Source organism: Staurois parvus, unplaced genomic scaffold (assembly GCF_062004578.1).
Source record: "Staurois parvus isolate SC_StPar_1 unplaced genomic scaffold, SC_StPar_1.0 ptg000544l, whole genome shotgun sequence".
Classification (NCBI taxonomy): Eukaryota; Metazoa; Chordata; class Amphibia; order Anura; family Ranidae; genus Staurois; species Staurois parvus.
The window spans coordinates 4,985,906-5,010,358 of record NW_028318340.1 but is presented as its reverse complement, the minus strand read 5'-3'; the positions used below and the strand labels follow the sequence as shown (position 1 = coordinate 5,010,358).

General features: G+C 38.8%; 1 protein-coding gene across 2 annotated transcripts in view; it reads right to left on the bottom strand.

Moving 5' to 3' along the window:
* Window positions 1-341: 341 nt before the first annotated feature.
* Window positions 342-24,453, bottom strand: part of DCLK1 (doublecortin like kinase 1) — a 474,120-nt gene continuing 450,008 nt past the window's right edge. For both annotated transcript variants that reach the window (XM_089690856.1, XM_089690855.1), the window contains one exon: window positions 342-10,208. In XM_089690856.1, the coding sequence (XP_089546982.1) occupies window positions 10,151-10,208 (58 nt within the window). In that variant the 3' untranslated portion in view covers window positions 342-10,150. The remainder of the gene's footprint in view (window positions 10,209-24,453) is intronic.

Sequence of the window (24,453 nt, the reverse complement as noted above, 5' to 3'; positions counted from 1 at the left end):
ACACATGATCAGGAAAATTTCCAAATCAGCAACTGAATGTTGGAGGTGGCCTCCACCTGTTTTTTAATCCATATTTTAACACTACAGAAACAATTTATGATGCCAGATCAATATCAGCTGAAATAGGTATGCATTAACCCACCATAATGGCATAATCACAGTCAACAAACATCTGCCCAACCAAGACAAAGACAGTCAGCCATTCAGCCTCCTATGGAGCTATAAACTCAGGTGTGTCCTGAGATCAGAAGATATAAGTCCTCCTTGACATCCCATGTAAGTCTTGCTTACTTACAAAATCAATTCTGTACGGTCTGTAGCAATGAAACAAAGGCTCGGGGTCCATTTCTTCATTAAATATTTTATTCACAGGTTCAGCTTTGCTTTATGTAGTATGCACCACATTTACATTGAGATGAGAGCTACTGTAAAGATATGACATTTCCTATCACAAAGGTTTCATTCTTTCCCGCTAACAGTCTGAAGCAAGAAATGTATTGGTTGCTGGAAAGAAGTTGTCTATTTGCTACAGTTTCAAAGAACCGTGTTCACCAAGGTGAACAGTGATTACTTTGTTTCTTTTAATGGCTTACATGATTCAAAGAATAATGTTTCATTATCTAGAACACTACTGCAAAAAGCTAAAACCTCAACAACGTTTTAGTCTTGAGAAATGGTTGGATTTACTTGAGCAAAACAAAGACATTGTTAGTCCACCTTTACCACCTTCGTAAGCCTTAAAAAATATCTCTGTGTTTCTGAGAAATGTTATTCTGTAAGATGGGGCAAGTGAAAAGTTCAACTTAATAAACAATACGTAATACATATTGTGGTCAAATGTGTTTGCACAAGAAATGCTCTCATTTATCTTGTTGCCTTGTAGCGACTGTAGAAAGCTTCTTACATAAATTTATATATATCTACAGTGGAGAACCAGTTCAGCATATGTCTACAGTATCCATTGGCAACAAGTAATATGTAACATGGAAATTAGCGTAACCTGTACATAACAGAGCATGGCAGGTAAAGAAGAAAGATCAATATTATTTACGAAGTTGAATTTCACCTGCTTTATAGCATATAATTTAACAGAAAGCTGGAGTTGGGCTAGAGTTCAAAGGAAAATATTTACTATGAGCTTACATTGCACCAATGTTACACATAGATCATGTGATAAAGGTGTAATAAAACTGATTTCAGTATAGTATTTCCCTTGATTAGTAACATTCCAGTATTTTGTTTCTGAATATGTAACAAACACAATGGTTAAAAATCAAAGTGTATAAAATTACAATGATGACTGTTATGCTGGCTTAATAACCCTCTGAGTGTGTTCACATTTTTAAAATTGGCACATTTACATGTGATAAATTAAAATATGTTAGCTTTACCTTGAAAAAAAAAAGATGATTATAATTTGTTGTAGAGGTTCATCTGACATCAACCTTCCTAAACAGAGCTCCTATAGGAAGAGATACTTGAATTTCCTTATGGAAAGTTCTACCAATCCTGATCCTAGTTGGACAATGGGAAAATGGCTCAGGAATACAGATTGTTTATCTCTGTTTATAGAGTTTGTACCAGCAGGAGACTGTAGCAGACATAATTGCAGTCTTGTGGGTGCTATCCTTTCCTTGATTCATGATTGAAAAGGCTTGGGTTTTCCTGAACTTGAAACACTTCACTCCCCTACTCTTTGCCATGATGGACCACAATTCTTTCACATCAAATTCTCAATATGTGTGTTAGTTTCCCAGTTGGCCTCCAAGCATCTGGTGCTACCCCTCACTCATTTTCACTCCTAATTTGCACAAAATCATGAATGGCCAAGCTTTTAACTTTCATAAAATTAGCACCCTTACCTCATGAAATAACATGATGATGCAAACATTTGTCTGAAAAAGCTGGGTACAAAATAATGCCCTGCGTCTTCCCATTATAAATTTAAAGATATCCCTGAGGAACTTGGCAAAACTAAAATAACAAGAGATGATTCTTGAATGTAAGCCTGCAATTACTTTGACGCCTTAATTAACAAAATAAAGAAAAAAAACAACCAGCAGTCCAGGGGTGGAGGCACCATTTGTTCAGCTGTATATTGGCCTTCTGGAATTTTGGGGAACATTTACATGACATGAAGATCAGGCAGGTGCTGGGGTCTCATCTGACAATCATATAAATCTGGGGACTGCTCTCTTCCAATGCAGAAGAAAAGCATCTTTATGATGCCCTGACCAAACTCTGGTTTTAAATATTTAGGTGGTATCAGGCAACAAGTACCTCCTCCACTCCCTACCTGACTGCCACTGAGACATAAAGAATGCACCTCCTATTTCCTCCTGACACCATTCTGCCTGAAAGTGAACCTCAGTTGTAAATTATGGACTAAAAGAGAGTCCAGGGCACCAGCACGACCAACATATATATCTATCACATCGCACAAATGATTCTCATATAGGTACATTTTCTTGTCTCTGTTGGCCATTGCAAGGGCCTGTGTTCAAAAGGGAAACCCAAAACATCATCACCCAATATGCCAAACTTGAACTATATTATATGCCTAGTATCCTTATGTTAAAGATTTATGTGTTTCTGTGTTCTATTTATATATGATATTGTACTAAATTATTTATCAGCACTCAGAGGGTTGGCATGTGCCAGTAGATATGATGTATACCTCAACTTGACATGAAAACCATAATTTACCACATTCTTCATAAAGGAAAAAAAAACTTATTTGGAAAAAGTGGAGGGCTTAACCCTTCGAGGACCATTAGCAGCAGCTTTTCACGGATTTTATGTGATTGAAACTATTTATGTACTCATATATACACGTATTAGTGTTTATAAGAAGTATGAGCAAAAGTCTATTTATCCATCAAGGACAAGTAACACTTTATATAATAAATTTAGTGCTGTATTATTTAACATTCACAATGTGCCAGTATGGTAACTGTATGACATGAGATAACTCCAATGTGGCCATGCTGGTTCTCTAAAAACTGTTAACTTTTTATATTGCAAATACTATATATATCTACATATATATATATATATATATATATATATATATACTAATGTTATACCATATACATTTCATTTGGTACCAATACGAATCAGTTTAATTACTCTGTCTTGAAGAACTTAAATATGATGTATTTGTTGTTCATACACGCAAAATTAACTTTTTCTAGTTTTATATTGTGCTGTTCCTCATATCCTGGCTATAGAAGTAGGCAGCATTGTATTATTGTCCTTGGATATGATCTGAAGGTCTGTTGATGTTCACAACTAGAACACAGCATGGCTGTGTCATACAATGGTGGAAATGAACAATCTTTCCCTGGTGAATAAATTGGTTATGTGGTAAAAATCGTAGTAACCCATGGCAACCAATCAGCTGTAAGCCATATTTAAAAGAGTACACAAAGCCAACATTTTTGATAGAGTAGGGAATGGTTAAAATCCTTGGTTTTTATTTTGTGGACTGTGTTCCATCTGGGGGATTCCCCTTACTTCCTGTCTCAGAGACACAGCAGAAAGTAAAATGTTCAAAATATGGGGATATCCCTTATTAGACAACTGTCACCAGAACAGCTGTGCCCATTGTGAGACTTCCCCTCCCCCCTGTTCTGTGAGAACTCATAACTTTTTAATTGCCCATCACTTATTTTTTTTTATTAGCTTTATAAAAACAAGACAGAAAAAATCAAAGTAGCGTATATATAGATACATAGCCAGCAACAATCATTGGTGTTGCACATACTGTATCTGTATGCAGGTGAACTCGGCATCGTCCATATAAAAGTGTAGAACATCAGTTAAATACTTTAGAAAAGAAGCATATCTTCCATGTGCTAGAAAGCTCTGCCAGTGCAATGGTCAAAAATCACATCTTATACAAGGAGCCTTAACACCTTGCTGCTGCCGCCACCCCCGGCCCTTTAAAGGGATCTAAATGTCAGGAGGCAGAAGTGGGATTTCTGATCTTGTGATCACCGTGATTGGCTATCACAGGAATTCTGAAGGACCCTCTGCACACTGGTATATACCCTTTCAAGCTGACTATGCAATAAATAGGGATATTTAGTTCACACATATTGCAATACATGCTTAAGCTGGCCAACTGCGTCAAAGTAATCCCTCTATGGCCAGTCCTACTCTGCTCTGCCTACGCAAATGCTACTGTGGACACAATGCTAGCATAGGGGAAAAGACACAATGGGGTGCCAGTGTGCAGAGGGTTCTTCAGAATTTCTAGTGTTAATATGTGGTTACACCCCTTTAGCACCTGATGGATAAATGCATGCACTAGCTGTTGGGATTTGAGCACAGGGATCTCTTGTTTGTTGGCTATCACAGCAGTCACATGACTGAAAGGTCCCAATCGCAAATATGCAACAAGAGCTGCCTGTGACAACAGTTCCTTATAGACGCATATTTGTCTAGGCTCCTGGTGGTCATTGTCTCATATCTGGTTCCATAAGAGAGAAGAGGAGCTGTTTCCGGGCCACAATTTAGATCTACATTATTGAGGGTCCTTCCACCTGTAGCACTGACAGGAGCATTTTGTTTGTTCCTCTAAATATGTAGGAGGTATACCCATCACGTGCTGTACCAGACAATGTCCAAAAGGAACAAATAGAAAGGATGAATCTCTTCTTGGGGAACACAGACAGCAATAAAACTTGAAAGAGGTTCTAACCCTTCCCCATTCTAATCAAACCTTATAAAAAAGATTTTTTTTTGTTTTACATACACTTTCATGAAGCTCATGTTATAATTGAGACATATTTTGTTTAATAATCACATCAAGCTTTTGTCTTTTTGTGTTATCATTTTATTACCTATTTTGGCTTTATCTAAACTACCAAAACTTATTGGAATGGGCGCATATACTTAACGAGATAATGGCCATGGAGACTCTGGTTGTAGAAGACAGCCCTGAACCCGAAAAAGTCCTCACCTCCTGGGTGTGCTCAAGGGCCTACAAACCTTAATCTCCCTGTGGTGGGCCTTATTTCTTTTTAATTCTCTCTCCCCGCCCTTTTTTTCCCGTTCCTTATCCTTTCCATGTTATACCTTACTGCCACCATTGGTTTACTACCGTAGTACTGTCATTTACACAGTGTAGTTGGCAATCTATTCTACTCAACACATGTTGTTGCATCTGTTTTTTTTATGGAAATGCTATGTCACTCTAACTCTGCTGGGGATGGGGGGGGGGGTGTCTTCCACAACATGTTTTTGCTCCTCATTTCCAACTGTTATTTTCTACCTTTGTATTGGAAAACTTAAAATTCTGAATAAAAAGATGTTTAATCATAAACTATCATAACTAAAAAGAGTTTCAAAATATTGTTATGGATATTTACTGAAAAATGTCATGAGAGGAAACCTCTCATGACTGAAATTTTGGGAAACAGACATTTTTAAAGCCTAATCCTAACAAATTTTTATAGGTTTCTATTGCTGCCTATGACCCAATTGGGGAGATTCTACTATATTTCCTGTCAAGGGAGGACTGAAAACCTATGGGTGTTATGGTGGAATTTAGGGGGTTGATGATGCAAATACAACCCAAGTGGTGCTTTATAGTAGGGAGAAATTTCTGTGGGATAAAGAAAGTGTACCGCTAAAGGTGTGCCATAGGGTGGCAGTGATTAGTGGATTATCAAAGGTGGGTGATACAAAAGAGATGACTTATTGTGGCACAGTAGGTCACCTTTCAGCATCGGCTTTCTTTGCTGCACACAGTCACATGACAGTCACATGATTCAGAGCTATAAATGAAGATAGTGATGGAAGTCGTCTCTCTGCCAGGAACTGTGATCACAGATCTGAATAGGAAGAAGGTATCTCTATAATGACCAGTTTGCTGACTGTGAGTACCACTCTGATTGATGTCTGAATTGTGAAGTATCTCTATTCTAGGGGCACCAGCCAAACAAATTGTATTCATATTAGCTGGTGGCAAATAGCGCTCCTACCCTCCTCCCCTCCCTCCCGTGCCAGGCCTCCTCTGCTATCTGTGGTTTTCACAAAGACAAGAAGGCACAAACAGCAAAGAAAGGATTGCATATTTTCACCATGACTTACTCTACTAAATGCATTTTTGTCTGTGTCCATATTGAAAGCCATTTCCCACTACATTTCATCCTGACAGTAATAGGAATGGGAACAGAGAACAGACAGCAATACAAATCCTGACAGAGATTCTAACACTTCCCCTACTGACAATTTCTTACTCTTTTAGCAATACAATCAGCTAATGAAAAGTGCATGGGACATCTTGGTCATACAAAACAAAGCAGACATCCAGTTGCAGTTGTGCATTTAGTTACGGTTAGCTGCACACCATTGGGGTAACTCTTACCTAGACTGACAACACAGGCCACCCCTTCCCTTTAGTGTTGACATAGGAAACGATACAAAAGCCAGAGAGACAGTTGTAATCTGATTCCTAAATTACAGCTGGAAGGATGAGGAGGAGCTGCCATTTTAAGGTAGGGGAAACCCTACAAAACCAGTCAAAAGGACAGCATCTCACTGCTGACTACTGGATGGTCACTGTTGTTTCTGCTCTATGCTCAAGATTGTACAAGAACAGTTTCATGAAAGCAAGTGTCTGATTGGTTGCATAAGTCACCGACCATTTCCACTAAACAAGCCATCTGATCTTTTTAAATGTCTTGCTTATAGATGCTAATCCTAATGTTATACCATTTATCCAATTTTAGGGTGGAACCTACCATACAGAAATCATTGGCCAGTACCTTGGGCACAATTAAGAGGGCAATGAAGGTAGAGGATGTATAAAAATAAAACAAGACCCTTCTTGGCTGATTGACAGGCAACCATCTTCTCCTTCTTTACAGGATTTTGACTTGAAGATGACAGCTTAGCATGTTGCCCCTTTTTAGTATAATTTAAAGTAGTGCCTATAGAAAGTGGAGCATGTATGAAGGACGGCATTATCTGCTTATATGTTCTTTAAGTAATCTTTACATACAGCCTTAGTATCTTATACAAAGCTACACAAGTGTACATGTGGCCGCTCATAAACTCTGCTGGCTTCTGATGGTGTCATTCACAGAGTAATCATAAGTCATCTTCCTCAATGGATATTTTAATGTTAATATTTACTACAATGGATGACAAATTAGAAAAAGTGAGCATTGTTAAACCAACCATTGTATGTTGAGATAACACTTTATTTAGAAATGAGAAAATTAAAAAAAATAAATACAAAAAGCAATGGAACTCATAATTTATACACACACATACTGTTCTTTGCAATAGTTTGAGAAGTTTAAAGGTAGCATAAAGCACAGTGTTTATGTGCAGAATACAGTAGACCACAACAACCAATCAGAATTCACCTTTCATTGGGCTAAAGCAGCTAGAACAATGATATGATGAATGCTAATTGGCTGCTCTGATTTACTAAAATTTGCTCATTGATTTTTGCCTTACTAAATAAAGACAGCTGATGTAAAAACTGAGGTACTGCTAAGAGACATAGATAAAAACAGGTGAATGTGTTGTGTTTTCTTTTGTATCATGATATTATTTTATTATTACTTACATTACCAGCAAATTCAAAAGAGAGCAGGGTTTCTTAGCTGGTCTCTATCAGGTATATAATCATATCTGGAAACCAGGAACTGACAACATGAAGTCATTCCCAGAATTTTGTGTGGCAGGCAGGGCATGCTTGGAACTGTCATTCCACAACTGGAGGTCACTATTGGCCTAATCAGAATTCTGTGTGGCAGCAGGGCATGCTGGAAACTGTCATTTTACAGCAACAGAAAAAGTCAGCAGTGGCCTGTAGGTGTTTAAGGCCTCAGTGACCATATTGCATTTCAAACACCCCATCAGACTATGGGAAAATAAACATTGAAATCTTGATTTAAAATGTACATCGACCTAAAACAGCTTAATTTTAAAGTGGCCACCTGTAGATTCAGTTGACAGCCTGTTTGTTTTAAGATTTTGAGCCTTGAGGGCCATGGTATGGAATGTGCTCTGATAAATGGTGCTAAGACCATACGGTTTTTATTAGTAATAAGACGCCAATGGAGCTCATTGTGCCCACCAGGATCCACCTAGACAGAGTTGGTGAAATGTTTAAAACAAAAATCGGTTGATTGGTTACAAAACCATTAACAGAATCACCCTGTGTACAGTATATGTATATATATATATATATATATATATATATATATATATATATATTTAACTAATATATGTAACTGTGTAATATACAGTATATCTTCCGTTTGTGATATATTTAATTATGCATTAAGATATTTGATTTAGATTTTTGTTGTTTTAGCTGTAGTATTTGTGTCCAGGGTGTCATTTTATTTTTAGGACCTAGGCACTCACATAGCAGTAAATTCATTTGAAGCCGCAAACTCCTTTCTTTTTACCCATTGTGGTTGCCCAAATAAATTTGTGAGAAAAATGAGGATGTAATAAAAAACTATTTTAAAAACAAATATGCAAATTACAGAACCAAGCAATGCTATTGCCATTTAAGAAAAACTTTCAGAAGGGAAATACATAGCCTACCACCTTGTAAGTTGCCTGAGTTGTTGACCTGGTCGGAGTTACTGACCAGGAACAAGTAAAATCAAGGTCAAGTCCATACGTTTGATCTGCATCTTGTTCCAGTATGTCAGAATAACTAGCATGTTCATACAGAGGTCAGCAAAGATGGTCTATTTCTCCTATGACCGATTTATTAAAGTTTTTTGTTATTTGCCTAAGCAAGGTGAGCACATTCTATAGGCTAATTTCTTTTGTCCAATTCCTATACTTCGTTAAATAGTGACCAGTGAATTGGTCTCAATAGCTGGTTTTTGCCTAACAGTTAGGAAACCATAGGGAAAAGTAACAGAAAAATAACAAGAAACAAAGTCCCATAAAATAATTACTCCCATATATCCTTGCCAGGGGCGGACTGACCATTTGAGCACTCGGGCACTGCCCGAGGGCCCGGGGTCCGTAGGGGGCCCCATGAAATGCCCCTGGTACCTTTTTTATAGGCTTTTTTTGAGTGTGGGCAAGGACACAGGGGCCCCATGATCCCCTATTGCCCGGGGGCCCCATGAGTTGTCAGTCCGCCCCTGATCCTTGCCTAGTTTTTACAACAAGCACAGCCTTGTATGAACAGGCTGAGAAACCCTGTGTTGTCTAGCTCTATATCCACATTATAAAGACCGTCCCTCAATAATTTTAATCGTCTGGTTGCTACAGGTCCTCCTTTTCCTTCCAGCATATATTTGTGCTTTTAAGCGAGATTTACATATGATCAGTACGATTTGCTTACTCTTTGTTGTCCTGCATCATATAGTTATTTACAAAAACAATTTTGTGTGGTATCACAGGGCAACAAAAAGAAACAATTCCGTCCTTTGCAGAAGAAGACTAGAAAGAAAAGGCAGATAAGCAAATGCTGCAGGGCTTTTTGCTCTGTAAAAAAATAAATTAAAGCACATGAAGGTGCAAAATCCATTCTAGCAACTGTATTTTTAAGGATATATCTGTGTTCAAGCATGCATACACTCAGAGCCTGATCTTCTCCAATTCTGATCGTTTTCAGAACCACTAAAATCATAACCCATCATGACCTGCCTCAGCTGTGAATAAATGAACAAAACTTACCTCTGAACTATTGAATGTCATAAAGGATCTCTGTGTTATAACCTGCTCTTTCACTAAATCTTTTACAGTCAAACATATTTCCGTATCTGCTCAAAGGTTGCAATTCTACTGAGCGCCAAACCTATGTTCTCTCTGCAGTTGGCCGCCAGGAATTTTGCAGCCTTGTCATTCATTCATCAGTAAATTTTAACACATAAACATTTACCCTATAGTGCTGAAGACATCCATAAGATATCATGCTTTCACCCGCCTTACTTGTTCTCTCTTTCACACCTAGAAACATCATAAATTGTAATGTCCACAACAGATTTCTAAAAGGCTTCCATTCTGACTTCTCGAAGGGTTAAGCCAAGATTTAAAGTGTTTCCTTAAAAGGGTGAGTTAGGTGAGCGAACAGTCTCAGATGAGCTTGGTGAATAGTCCTCTGATTCTGAAGTGAGTTCTGGTGCAGCTGGCTGAGCCATGAACCGCCTTCTCACATCCTGGTTGCGTCTTCGTCTGAAAACCTGCCTCTCCTTATCAAGAGCGGTGGTCTGATAGGGAAAAGAAAGAACAAAGAGCAAAGTCTTAATTAATGAAGGTGAGTTCATATTCAGCCAATGAACCAAATATCCCATACAAATAAAGAAAAGGAAGTCTAATACCATCCACAGAAAAAGACAATATAAGAATGTCATTGAAATGCTCATTTACATCTAAATGATGTTTGATTTAAGCAATGCAGAAAGTTTGTGGTGTAGGTGATACTCTATACATTTTTGGCAGAAATGTATAGTGCTTGACGAAAGGATCAGAGGTATCCTGAACGTTTGCATCTTTATTGACTTAAAGTGTTACTAAACCCAGGACCCTGCATTCACTATATCAGGTCTTCCACAGTACACAGAACATGGAAATGCAATTATTTTAGTAAATATAAACTGCTAAACACCATTTCTCACCAGTAGTATACAGCAGTCTTGTGACTTGTGTCCAGTCAAGCACTGGTTAATCTTTTAGGAGGAGTTTTCATTCTCCTCTGACTGTCCTATGAGGCTGCATAACCCCTGACCCTCTGTCTGGACAACGCTGATTGGCCCTGTGCTGATCACATGCACCCTCCCCCCAAAAGAAAACCTCTCTAGCGATACACACCAAACAGAGCATGTGCAGACTTGTAACTGCTACTCTAACTATGGCTGATGGATTGGGGACAGTAGAAGGGGGGATCAGAGAAGCCATTTTACACAACGCTGAGGATTAACCACACTGAGTATAACAGGCATGCTTTACTGTGTATACAGACTGATTTTTCTTTTGTGGGTTTAGTAGCACTTCAATTTAATCAATGAAAAATATCACATAAACCTTCTGCATCAATTGATGGCCAACATGGTACAATACACTATAACTATTTAAGGTCATTTAATGGTGATTGGTTAGGGCAATGTCATTTCGTATGGGCAGGATAATTGATATCCTTCATCAAAAACATTTCAAACAAGACAATCACAGGGTACATTTTGTTTAAATGATAATATGTAAGCTGCAGCAAGCGGTGTTACAGAGACTTACATTGTATGCCATGAATGAATACAAATACTGATGTGAAGGTTTGGTATCACACATGGAAACAGTAGGATTTACAGGTGAACTAAACACAATAAAATTTAAGGCAAATTTATAATAATCCGACCTTCGGACCGGAGAGAATTTATCATTACCTGCCTGAAACTCTAGTTTCTTGGCTGACAGTGATTCCTCATACCACAGAAAGCAGCAGTAGTCCTTTTATTCAAACTAGTCAACCAGTACGCCATATTAAACTGGTTTCTGAGCCAGAACCGGGCACAGTTTACAAAACAAAAAGATACTGGAGAACTAGAGAAAAGTGCAAAGAAGGGCAATCATACTGATAAGAGGCATGGAGGAGCTCGGCTATGAGGGAAGATTAGAGGAACTGAGTTTATTCTCTCTTGAGAAGAGGAGATTAAGTGGGTTATGCTCAACATGTATAAATACATCAGTGGTTCATATAGTGAACTTGGTTTAGAGTTATTCACTTTCAGGTCATTACAGAGGACAAGGGGGCACTCTTTACGTCTGAAGGAAAAGAGATTTAACTTCGATATGAAAAGGCTTCTTCACCGTAAGAGCTGTGAAAACGGTGCATATAATCCCTCAAGAACTAGTTCCGGCCAGCTCAGTATATTGTTTTAAAAAGAGCTGGATGCATTCTTAAATGCACAAAATATAACTGGAATCCAACATTTATAGGTAATAACACCAGGGGTAGTTGATCCAGAGAACATCCGATTGCCTTCTGGGGGATCAGGAACACATTTGGTTTTCCGTGGCTGAGCAAATTGGACCATGCTTCATAGGTGTTTTTTTTGCTTCCTCTGGATCAACTGTTGGTATAGGATCTGTATATGGAGGTTTTCTAGATGGATTTGCACTATTTTTCAATCTGACTCTGTAACGTAAATGTAAAAAAATTTAATGTAAAAAGCAATTTTTGGGCAATCTCACTGGACAGTGCAATAACAGCTCACAGGGTACAGTGGCTTTACTAGCTTATAAAGACAAGATTAGCATTTAATGGTATCTGCTTATAGGGAGGACTTTTTATTTTCAGAAGGTCAAAAGGTTCACAGTATAGGTCCACTTTAATATCTCAGAGATTGTTTGATGGCTTTAAACCAGAACACTATGCCTTGATCGATTTGTAGGTAAGTTAGTTGAGGCAACTATAAATGGAAGTGCCGCAAATATACTATTAATGCACCTTTGTAGATTTATCTCGAGAGTAAATGGTACTCTATGAGAATGGATATGTTGGTCACTAGCCTATTTTCCCTAAGATCAGAGAACCGGAGGCAGTGTCTGGTTTTCATACTGCAATGCACCTTGTAGGATACCATTGTGGATGTACTGTATTTGAGGGACTCAGCAAAAATATGTTTGGCAGCTCTGTCCTTGGAGAAAATTGCTTTCTACTGGATATTATCACCAGTTTACCTGATGGGTTATAATTTAACAAATCTTACATTTTGGTGTAAATGTGTACATACTGTATACTAATTGATGTATCTCTCCCACCTTGTTGCCAAAGGGGTACAAGGTATATTTAGGCTGGGTATACACTGTGATTCCACAAAAGTGATGTGGTTGTAGGGATATCCCCTGCTGTGCTATTGTATTCTGATAGTGGGGACTCCCCACTCTGAAACACTGATCAGCACTGCAGTCACTGATCGAATGCTGGATTTCAATGATCGGCTTCTGTTGAACAGACAGGGCTACACACAGATTGAAATTTATCTGGTTCCTGCTGAACCAGCTGAATTTCGATACGTGTATACCCAGCTTTAGTCAACTGAATGTGCTAATGTCTACTCATGGTAATGCTATTGTATGGCAAAGAAACCACCCAAATTCTGCAGAGCACAACCACAACTGATCCATGGAGAAAGAAAATTTCTTCTAGTCGCTCACATCATATTCTAGTTATTATTTACATGGTGAGCTCTGATGTTCAGAACTTTGATTCTCATTTCCCATACTGTATGTTTTTTTTTTCATGTAAGATGCTTAAATAATGTGCAAGTGTAAAAGTCATAACTGTTTTTATCTGTTGGTGATCATAGTGATTCCTCTGATAATACCGGTGTCTGTTTTTCTATTAGAAAGTAGTGCCATCTGTTTTCAGGCATCATTTAGTCTCTGGACAGAGATAACACAATTATTTAAAACTGACCATTTACAGTTTTTTTTTATTCAGCCAGCAGGCAAACACGATGAATGTGGAATCCCCACCTGCAGGACATTGTATTCTGAGAGTGGCACCCACTGCCATCTGAATACACTGATCAGTGACTGCAGCTGATGTGCTGTAGCCACTGAACAAGGAAAATCTTCAAATATATCCCTTTGACTGAAGTCAAGCAAATGACTGCATTCTCTAGAGCAGGGAGGGCCACACACGGTTTGAAATTTAAAAGATAAGTTCACATTTCATAACATTTTACACCCATACAGGGGCGGACTGACAACTCATGGGGCCCCCAGGCAATAGGGGATCATGGGGCCCCTGTGTCCTTGCCCACACTCAAAGCACACCCAAAAAAGCCTCTAAAAGTTACCAGGGGCATTTCATGGGGCCCCCTACTGACCCCGGGCCCTCGGGCATTGCCCGAGTGCTCGAATGGTCAGTGCACCCATATTCATTGTGTAACAAATAACATGTTATGAGTGCACTGGCCCCCCGCTCCCCAGCTTTGACAGTTAGTGGGGGATCTTCTCCCCCCTCGCTAGATGTCAAATTTTAAAAGTCCTCTGTGAGTGAGTGAAACTACAAGTCCCGGCAGCGTTAGCGGTTGTTGGCTCCACCGCGCCATAATATTTCATTGATTCTTCTTGCCAGTATATCTGTTTGCTTGTACATCCCGTACAAGTAAACAGATATACTGACAGGTCTGCAGGAGATCTGCATAGCCCCAGGGATCTGCTGATTGCTGGTGCAATGGTTTCCAGGCTCCTGCAACCAAAAATAATAAATGTATATTTTTTTTTACCTGCAAAAAATGCATTTATTATTTTTTGTAAAAAGGTGAACTTATCCTTTATTTCAGCGTATGGCCAGCTTTAAACCTACTGCCTAAGCAGTTCTTGGCTGTGTTCAATAATGCATGACACTGATCAGCCCCATGCTGTAGCCTCTCACCTTGTGATTTGCTACACAATTACAATGTTGCAGTTTGATCACTGTAGGAAAGGAGATAGAGGAAATGCTTCCTTTTGTCTGCTGCAGACTTATGGGGGTTTATTTACTAAAGCTGGAGAGTCCAAAATCAGACTCCCTTCTGCATAGAAACCAATCAGCTTCTAACCTCAGCTTGTTCAATGAAGCTTTGGCAATGAAACCTGGAAGCTGATTGGTTTCTGTGCAGAAGTGAGTCTGATTTTGCACTCTCCAGCTTTAGTAAATAAACCCCATGATGTCATCTTGGTCTAGGTAAAACAGTCGATTTACGAAAGGCAAATAGTCTGTTTACTTTACAGGGGAACTTTCACTTTGCAATGGAAGTTTCTCCCTAGCTTGGTGAATGAGGCAAGGTTCTGCGAACTTCCATCATCCAATCATGTGCAAGCAAAAATACACTTTTTTCTTCAAATTTCCTTTCACATTATGGGGTATTCTTTGCAAAATGAACCTTCACCACATTCGCAATGATAAAGGAAAATACCCTTGCAACATGAGCAGCCTATTTGCCTTTAGTGAATCAGCCACCAAGTCACTGGACGGAAGCTAGAGGACTGTTTTTTCTTGATAAAAATGGCGTTGTTTGGAAAATTGTACTGTTGCTGTATTTTGCGGTATGTCAGAAATTTACTCATGCAGACTTACGGTAACGAGTAGGTCTACGTTAAAGTGTAGCTCCTCCTCTTAGAAACCATATAATAAGCACAATACAGTTTTCCTACTATATCTGATATATTTTCCTTTTTTCCCCTCACTAAACAACAAATCACTTTTTTTTTCTTGCATAAACTGTTTTACGAATGGTTTTCTCCATGGTATGTAAACCATGTGGTTACAATTCTCCTTTCCTTTGCTAAAATAGTGAGGTAGGATCCTAACAATCACATGAATTATAAATGTCAGAGCAGAATTTCCTAACAAGGCAGAGGTAGCCTAACCTGTCACACAGTATATATGAATAAGGGACAGGAATTTTGCAAGCGTATATATGTGTTGAGGGAGGGTATTATGGGTATTATGCAAAATGAAGACTTTACCTTTAATTTATGGTCTTGTAACCAACGCTTGTCTGGTTTCTCTCCCCAGGGTATTAAACGTTTCACTTCTTATAAATAAAATATATCCTTAAAATGGATCAGAAGGTTGACTTATCAGTTGCCTCTTTAGACAGCCATGTAATCGGCGTCTGTTTACTACTCTTAGTTTATATCTGTATTGTTCCTTTTGGTTGTATTATATCATTTTATTAAACAGCAACTGAGCTATATTAGTCATGTAGCAGTTAATGTAAAACTGCTTTGTTACATTTCCACAGGAAGAGTTTGGGGGTTTAAAACAACATTATGGCTTTCTTTTATTACAAAGTAATAACTCCCTTAATTTTAATGTATTGAAATATGTCGGGCAGTTAAGTAGACAGCTGTAAAAGCACAGAATGCCGCTAATGCACCCTTCGCACGTAAAGCCATCAATTCCAGCCTGTTAACAGAAATGGCAAATTCCCACAGAAGTGCCGCTGTGAAAAATAACACCACATAGTGCTAATGAGAATGGTAGAGATTGCAGCTTCTTAAACAGCAGCGCATCCATTAATGTATTATTTATGAAAGCATAGACTGCAAAATAAATGCTGGCCAGTAAATTATGTCTTCCATGCAGTTCTGTGCGATTCTCTGCCATCTTCTTCTGCTTGGAGAAAAATAGGCAAACATGGAATTAAGGATTCAGAGTTGACATAAAATTCAGTCCTGTCATGCTAACGCCAAGTGCAATGTAACGTGTTTCTGATCATTTGAACATTCTAATGATGAAGACAATCAGCTGTACTTTGTGACTTTCTAATACAAGGTATAGCTGGCAGCATTGTAAACATGGAGTTTGGCTACCTAGACATGGCTGATCAATGCAGGTGGCTGCATAATCACTAGATATGGCTATGAAGTCCAGGCAGATATACAAATTCACCAAACGATGCAGTTATGTTTTCATTAAAATATCACAAAATTGATTTTTAATGCAGCTAGTATAAGCATCTAAATCTGTCTTGATATCAGCCTCTTGTGATAGCCTGTGCAGCATGTATGGGACAGTATTAAGAGCCAAAAAGGTTACATTCACACGTGACATATCCAGAACACGCATCACATCACGGAGAATTGTTTCAGAAATGTGCTGTAAACGCATTTCCCACTTGCAGTGCCATTAATTGTTAATGGCACCTCAAGGGCTGGTAGTAGGAGTGCATTTTCTGTGCTCTTTGTTGCACCACAAACGCTCTACAATGTGCAAAAACACACAGTGAATAAATGCAGCATGCTCCACTCCAAAAAAGGTGAATGGGCTACACTATGCGTGAAAAGCACTAAGGCTCCAAAGCGCATGTTCCCACTACGTTTAGATGTGAACTCATCCTTAGGTATGAAAGAGACATGCTGTCAGGAGGACAGAACAGAGGGAATATTCACAGGGATTCTGATGCTCCTTCACTTTAAATCACAGACTGAGGTAAAGAAGGTGACCAAGCTGCATCGCATAACTGTACTGGGGAAAAATCAGGTCACCAACCTGGTTCTTGTGTCTGCCACAGCTTTGTAAATGTGTAGACTGGCTAGGCAAAATTACAAATCCTGTGACAGTTAAAACAACTCATATGTACAATATGTATTTCAACAGTGTCAGGGAGATCAAGTACATGGCAGAGCCTGAAGATCTGCACTTCCACACAGAACAATCCATGGAGCAGTACACAGAGTTAGGGTTGTGCGTGTATCTTCGTGTGTTTGCTAATATGTGAGTTAGGTCTCTTTCACACAAGCTGTCCAATTGGGTTCACTTGTCTGTTTTTTAGATGGATTTGATCGGACCATTTATTCTGCTCTTTGGAGCGCCTACCTCCAATCCGATCCATTTAAAACAAATAAAAGGGGATCTGTCTGGGTGGATCGGATGGCAGTCAGGAGTGCACAGTCTGTTTACATCCGACCACCCATAGAGCAGAGCAGGCTATGTCTGTGTCCTTTCTGTATGAGTGGAGCCAACACAGACCAGTGATCTGCCCACTCTGCTCTGATAAGGGGGGGATCAGCAGACCTGCTCAGCAAGTGGATAGGAAGCGTTTTTGCCCAGTGTGAAAGTGGCCTTAGCGTGAGTTAGCATGAGAATCTGCTTTTGGCACCCAGTAGCCTATTTAAGGCATAACAGTAGTAAAGGGAATTGCTGAGTGGTCGTCAGCTTGTGGCCTGTGACCAGACCTGTATCCTGATCATCCTGTGCTTTAACCTGGCTTGCCTCCTGACTCTGCTTGTTAATGATTTCTTAAAAAAAAGACCCTTTGACAACGTGCCATTGCACGAAACGCGTGAGAGGACCAGCCAGCCTTGCCGACACCAATCCTAGCTGCTGGGGCCACGTGTTTGCCCGGCAGCCATCTTGAAATTTGGACAATTTTTTCTCCATGCATGAGATGTATCCACCATATCTGACACACTAATAGCTATTTTGCTATCTGCTACCATTTATGTGTATATGCTGTTTGCATTCACTAACTGTAGTTGTTGCCACTTGCTGCTACATGTTTGATAACACATCTGCTACTTCAATATGTGATTACCATCATTGGGCTGAATAAACTACTACACTATATTGGCTTTTTTGTCCTGGTGGCTTTTTTTGAGCTACCTAAGGTGGACCTCCTATTGTTTCTGTACTCACCTATTGCTGGGTGTAAGTAAAACCTGCAAGCAGTTTCCACCATCGGAGAGGGTCCACTGAGAGGTCTGGAGTATTGTCCCTGGGTATACCAAGCGCCATCGGAGTGCCACATTCCAACCAGGTTCCAGATGACCACCAGTGTCCCTTATACTACATGCGTAAAATCATTTTACGTCTGGTGAGTGCAAGCACACCCCTTTCTTTCTCATCACGGCAGTCACGTGCACGATGGAAGTTTAACGTGATTGTTTGACATCCTCCTTATTTGGGAAAGCTGACGCACCTTTTGAATGATTTTATGGACCTTTATTGATCTTTTTATCATTTTATGACATATAATGTATTTATACGTTATTGCTGTCACTTTATAAATTATTTGCTGTCTTCATTAAGACATCACTGCTGTTTCACTGGCTAGTGCACTATTTTGCGCAATCTTCACCTATATTTCCCTATAATTATTTATTTTAGCACTGCATTTTGATTATATTATATGTTTCTGATCTCTTGTTGTCAACCTTGGTTTTTCCCCTGACTGCTTCCTCTGCCTGCTGGTTTGTACCTCTAATGCCCATCTGATATTGACCAAGCCCTGGCTTCTGACCCTGCTTCAGCCTTTCGGACTAGTACCTCCTCTGCCCAGTCGTTGATGACTCTGGTTTGCTGTGACCACAGCTTTGACTCCTGAACTTGCGGGTTCCTGTGTTCCATCCATGCGACAGCATTCTGCACATGTTCTAGACCTGCACATACAGCATTTCAGCAGTATCCAGACTGTCATCTGATGTTAGTACATACCACAGGCACCTGTGCCACTCCTTGTCCTCCCCTGTCACCAACTCCATGGGATACTGGACAGGAGGTGTAATGGAAGCCCTCTAACCAGTTTAGTCTCTACCAGATATATGGCAAACAGTTTATTTAGCTTCCTGCTTGGGGGTCTGATTTAAATGGGTTAATGACTTTTGCCATACATGTAGAAAATCCATTCTTGGATTTCATAATAGTTTAAAGGTGACACTTTTTTACGGAATGGGTTCATGTGCTATAAACTTTCTGATTTCATTATTTAGTCAGCCATTGCAAAGTGGCATTTAAGCCTTTAGAATATGTACTGTTGCCAGGAGGCTGCATTGCAGATGGAGTCAAAAGACATAGTGGGTCGGGATACAATACTGCAGACCACAATAACAGATGGGTCAGTGCTATGCAAGTGAACTTATATTTCAGTAAAGATTAATTTAGTTAGAAACATAGGGGTTTGATTTACTAAGTGCAAATAGGCTGTACACTTTGCAAGGCAATTTTCCTTAGAGCTGCTATGAAATTTCACTCTGCAAAAAATATCCAATCAGGTGCAAGGATAAAAAAAGCATAATTTTTGCTTGCACATGATTGGATGATAGACATCAGTAGGGCTTCACCTGCAAAGTGCAACTTCCCTTGCATTTTAGAAATTGGTAGTTTTAGTAATCTTTTCAAAAGGTTTCATTGGGTAAAAGAGCACGAAAAACCCAAACATTCACTATAGTATCCAGAGGCAAGCAGTTATTGTAAAAAAAAGTTTAAGGTCAATAATGAAATATTTTTAAACAAAAAGAACAATTTACTCTGGTCCATCCAGATCCCTATCTCCATACTGGTCCTGATGGGGTTGCCAAGATTTAAGACAGTTATCCTCTTAGAGATCATTTTTGAGTTGACTCTCTGTAACTGTTTCATATAGTAGGATGGTTGCTCTCCATTTGAACGTTACATGGGTCTGGGCAGTCACTGCCATGTGCTGGACAAGCCTGTGTGCTTGAAAATGCATTCCTAAGTTTTGTTTTTCTTTGCCTAATATACTTTTGTTTCTTATAAACAGCATGGTAGAAGCTAAGTATTCCTCTATAATGGGCAATTGAAGGATTTGTGGCACTATTGAGACCTACTGCATTGCCATACTTTTTTGAGAGTTTATACTTTTTGCTTTGTTTTATATGTAAAGGTGTTTACCATTTACTGTATAAGAAAAAAATTATTTGATTTTATATTTGTGAGTGCACACATCAATGAATGCCTATAAAATCCCATAAGGATCTTGTTATTTATATATCTCTTCAAACTCTTCTTCAAAAGCTGTTCATTGTATCACACATCAAAGATGTTTAATTAACAAAACTAAATTTTGCATCAGTGTTAAATCATTAATAATCTGCATGAAATGAACATTTAACTGTCACCTTATGGGACTCAATAGACACCTCATAAAAATGGCAGTCATCACCATCCTGAAGCCACGAGAATTTTAAGGAGAGAAAACCTATTTGACTACAATGAAATATAAAAGCTGATAAGGCAACGTGTTTGCAATAAGTTATGAAGTGCATGCACTTAATTCGTCTGATGCTTGTGGTATGTAAGTGAGTTGAAAAGAAAAATGTGAGAATTATATTTAAAAAAAAAAAGTGTGGAAATACAAAAAAAACGCATACATTATGCTTTTGTGGGCTGGGGATTTTATGTTCTATGGAGGTTCTTTTAACACAAGCTAAATAATTGAAGGTGCACGAAAAACGCATTCAAGGTAGAGATGACTTATCCCCAACCATGTAGCAACTGTGTCCAGATGCAAGCAAAGTGCTGTGAAATTGCAATGCAAATATAGTTCAATATCAAGTGTGCACATACTATAATACCAACAAGGGTGTCTTTACACAGGCAGTGGATATACATGTGTCTAGGTCACTTAATGCAATCTAAATGAGTAAGCAGCTGGGTGGTCTCCTCCTAGTGATTGATGCCCAAGATGTCAAAGCACAGATTACATAGTCAGGTGCTGCACACTTTGTCAGTTTGGGAAACATATTAGTATTCAGTGCAGTCATCCAGGACTCTGCAGAGCCAGAGGTCCAGCACAAAAAAAATCATGTTTGAGCTGTCCAGCATATACAAAATATTTCTACATCAAGAGCAGTAAGAGATGAAGGTCTAGAGAGCACAGAGATAAAACACATTGCAGGTCCTGTCACTGTTACAGTGTGTTCACCTGAGGGGAACATCCGTTAACCATGAGCCCTTTTTACTCCTGTAGTTTCAATATATTAGTCATCAGACCAACGTACATTGTACTTCCTAACCTGGCCATTCACACACCTATTGACAGTCTGGGAATGCAGGCATACTCCGCAAGAAAGCTTATAATACATGCTAGTTAGCAACGGTTAATAATACAATAAAGTATTTATTAGTTTTTATTGTAGATAGGACATCATTGAGTTCATTTATTGAGTCAACACAAAGAAGTTTTAAATTAGCAGCTCAATGAAGCTACTTATTTGAAATGTTTGTTTTAGTAATCTTAATACAGTAAAATTTGGATACATGCTGTTGGTTACTGTACATTTTATCTATAAATAATATGAATTATGCCCAGCTCATACGGCCAATAACTATAGTTTGAGAAGCAACATACTTTCACAAAGCATTAAAAAGCTTCCAACAAGTTTCATGTAGTTTTTATGTGGCAATTTTTAGCTCCAGTCTGGGCTTTAAATGGATATTTTAATGGGAGTGCTGTAAGTATAGTATTTTTAAAGAAACATAGACATGGTTTAGCGTTTGTTCTGAAAGCCTCAAAGTCTAAATGTAATTAATTCTCTGAGACTGCCATTTTGAGTGTCTTAAATGCTTCAAAAATCTGCTTTTACATTTTTAAATGCTGTTTAGAAATGCTTGCTGAACTCTTAACAGAAGTTCATACTTGGATAATGCACTTTGTATTATTTGATTTTAGACATGTATTATTTGATGTACCTGCCTTTGAGCTAAGCCATGTCTAACCATCAATCACAAACTCTTGCTGGAGATTCTCGGAGAGGTGTGCTACCTACTTGCATATTTGGTGGGACCTTTGCTTAGTTGCACTTTTCAGGTAGATGGTTTTTACCACACGGGCATATCAGTGACTCTACTGTCAATGATACCTGGGTCCTTATCCAAAATTAGGAAAGGCATCCTAAGACAATGCCTCTTAGCTGCTTAAGTTGCCATTTCCTGTCATTGGAAATTAACCTCTCCATCCACATATTGCAAAATGGGTCCAGATACTCAAAGAGAAATTATGAATATGGAGGCCCTGGGTGGCAGCGACCCAGAGAAGAAGTCCTCATGGACCCGTTGTCAAGCTTACAGGAACCCTGCTTTTTTTGTGCCTTGACTCTGCCGTAAGCAAATTATCATCTCTTTGTAGCATCTAAATTGCATTCTTCGTTCATCCCCCTCCTCCCTTAAGACACTTGGCCTCTTAGGTTTTAGGCTACTTTGGACTCCCTATCCACACTAGATCCTTGTTAACACCCCTTACAGCCCAACTCTAGTGTATATCTTCCAAAATGTATTTGGCATATTTTTTGTTTTTCCTTGTTTTCTCTTTCCTACCCCCCCCCCCCCCCACCACTACTACAACCACTACCACTCATTGTTTTTTTTTTTTTACTTTTCCTCTATCCTTCTCCTCCATTTTTTTTTTTTTTAAGCTTGTTACCGTTTAATGCATACTACATGTTTTACATTGAATTTGGCATATTTTTTGTTTTTCCTTGTTTTCTCTTTCCTAACCCCCCCCCCCCCCCACCACCACCACCACTACTACTACTACAACCACTACCACTCATTGTTTTTTTTTTTTACTTTTCCTCTATCCTTCTCCTCCATTTTTTTTTTTTTTTAGCTTGTTACCGTTTAATGCATACTACATGTTTTACATTGAATCTGTAAAGTTTAAAGCTGAATAGAGACATATTTGAACTAAATGTGGATATCGTACCATGGGCCGCTTTATAAAGCCAGGATCTGTGGAAACCTGCATTCCTACTGACCAAAGATAGGAACTCCAATTCCTACATGTGTTCTAGATTTTTATATACATTTAGCTGCAACTGTTCCAACATGAATTTGTGGTTGTATTTGCTGTTGCAATGTATGCATCTGAGTCTGAAAACTGCACTACAGCTACTAAAATGAATCAGCAAGCAGCTGATTTAAATAAAACTATTCAAAATATAATCACAAATTCAATATATGCTACCAGAATAAGAAACCAAGACTTCTGTTAACACATTTTTATGGAAAAGTAGCCATGTTAATAAATGCAATAAAGTCACCCTAGAGAGCCATATTCCTTGAGGTGGAATCAGCATGCAATTGATAATGCTGAAAACTGTGAGAATATGAAATGACACTTTTTTTTATGACAGTATTTGTGCCAGCTTTGTCCATTCTCTGATCAGTAGAGTGTGTAGTTTATCAAAGAAAAGCCTGGGATTGAGTTTTCTACAGTAACCCTCAGCAGCTGGCTGAAACTTATGGGGGTGTCAACTGTGTCTGGAAGATTAGACAAGATTTGAATTAGAATGATTTGTTGTAAGAGGCTTAGGGTACAAAGCCAATAGTCACCAGCATATGTTTCCTATGGTAAATAATGGCCTGCTTTTCCCAGAACACCACATCCATATACTGTACTCTTACACTAGCATATCTCTGTTCTACAGCTCCCTAGTACATAGTGGACATTCATGCTAAAGGTACTGCAATTTTTATTTTTAACTAAACCTAAATTTTGAGATCTGACACTCATAACAACCAATTAGAATGCCCCCTTGCCGCAGTAAGACAAATCTTGCATCCTGATTGGCTGCCTTGGGATACATGACTTAAGAATATGAATTCTCTACTAATATTTTGTAACTTATAGTGCTTGTTATCTGAACCAGTGGTAAGTGAAAAAAGACATGCAAAACGCATAGCTAATATCAATAAGTGAGAATGGTTTACTGATTTGGTTACAGTTATCTGAAATCTGACTGGCTGTTAGGGTTTACTACGCGCTGCCTTTCTAAATGAGCTTGACATTAAAAAAAATTGCCTGACTATCACATTCTTCAATTTGTACAATTAGTTCTAATGGAGCCCATTACAAACATATTGGTATATCATCGTTTGCTGGCTTTATGGCATCTAGTAGTTATAAATATTAATTGCCCACCTCCAGACCACGATGCATATATTTCACTGTGTAAAGGCTGTGTTAGTTATTACTACGTTGCGCCACAATTATGACTGCAATCCTTCTGTCACTGCTAAAAGCTTGTAAATCTTGTGGTTAATACGCTGGAATGATTTCGCTGAGTCAGCCTTCTGCTTTGTGGTATGCTGATCTTCTTATTCAACTGCAAGTCTACCAGACAGGGTCTGTCTCACTGAAAACAGTAACTTTCTTGTGTCTCCAATAACGTGAAGCACCATTAGGGTTCACAAAAGGCCATGTAGAGGAGCAGCAATGC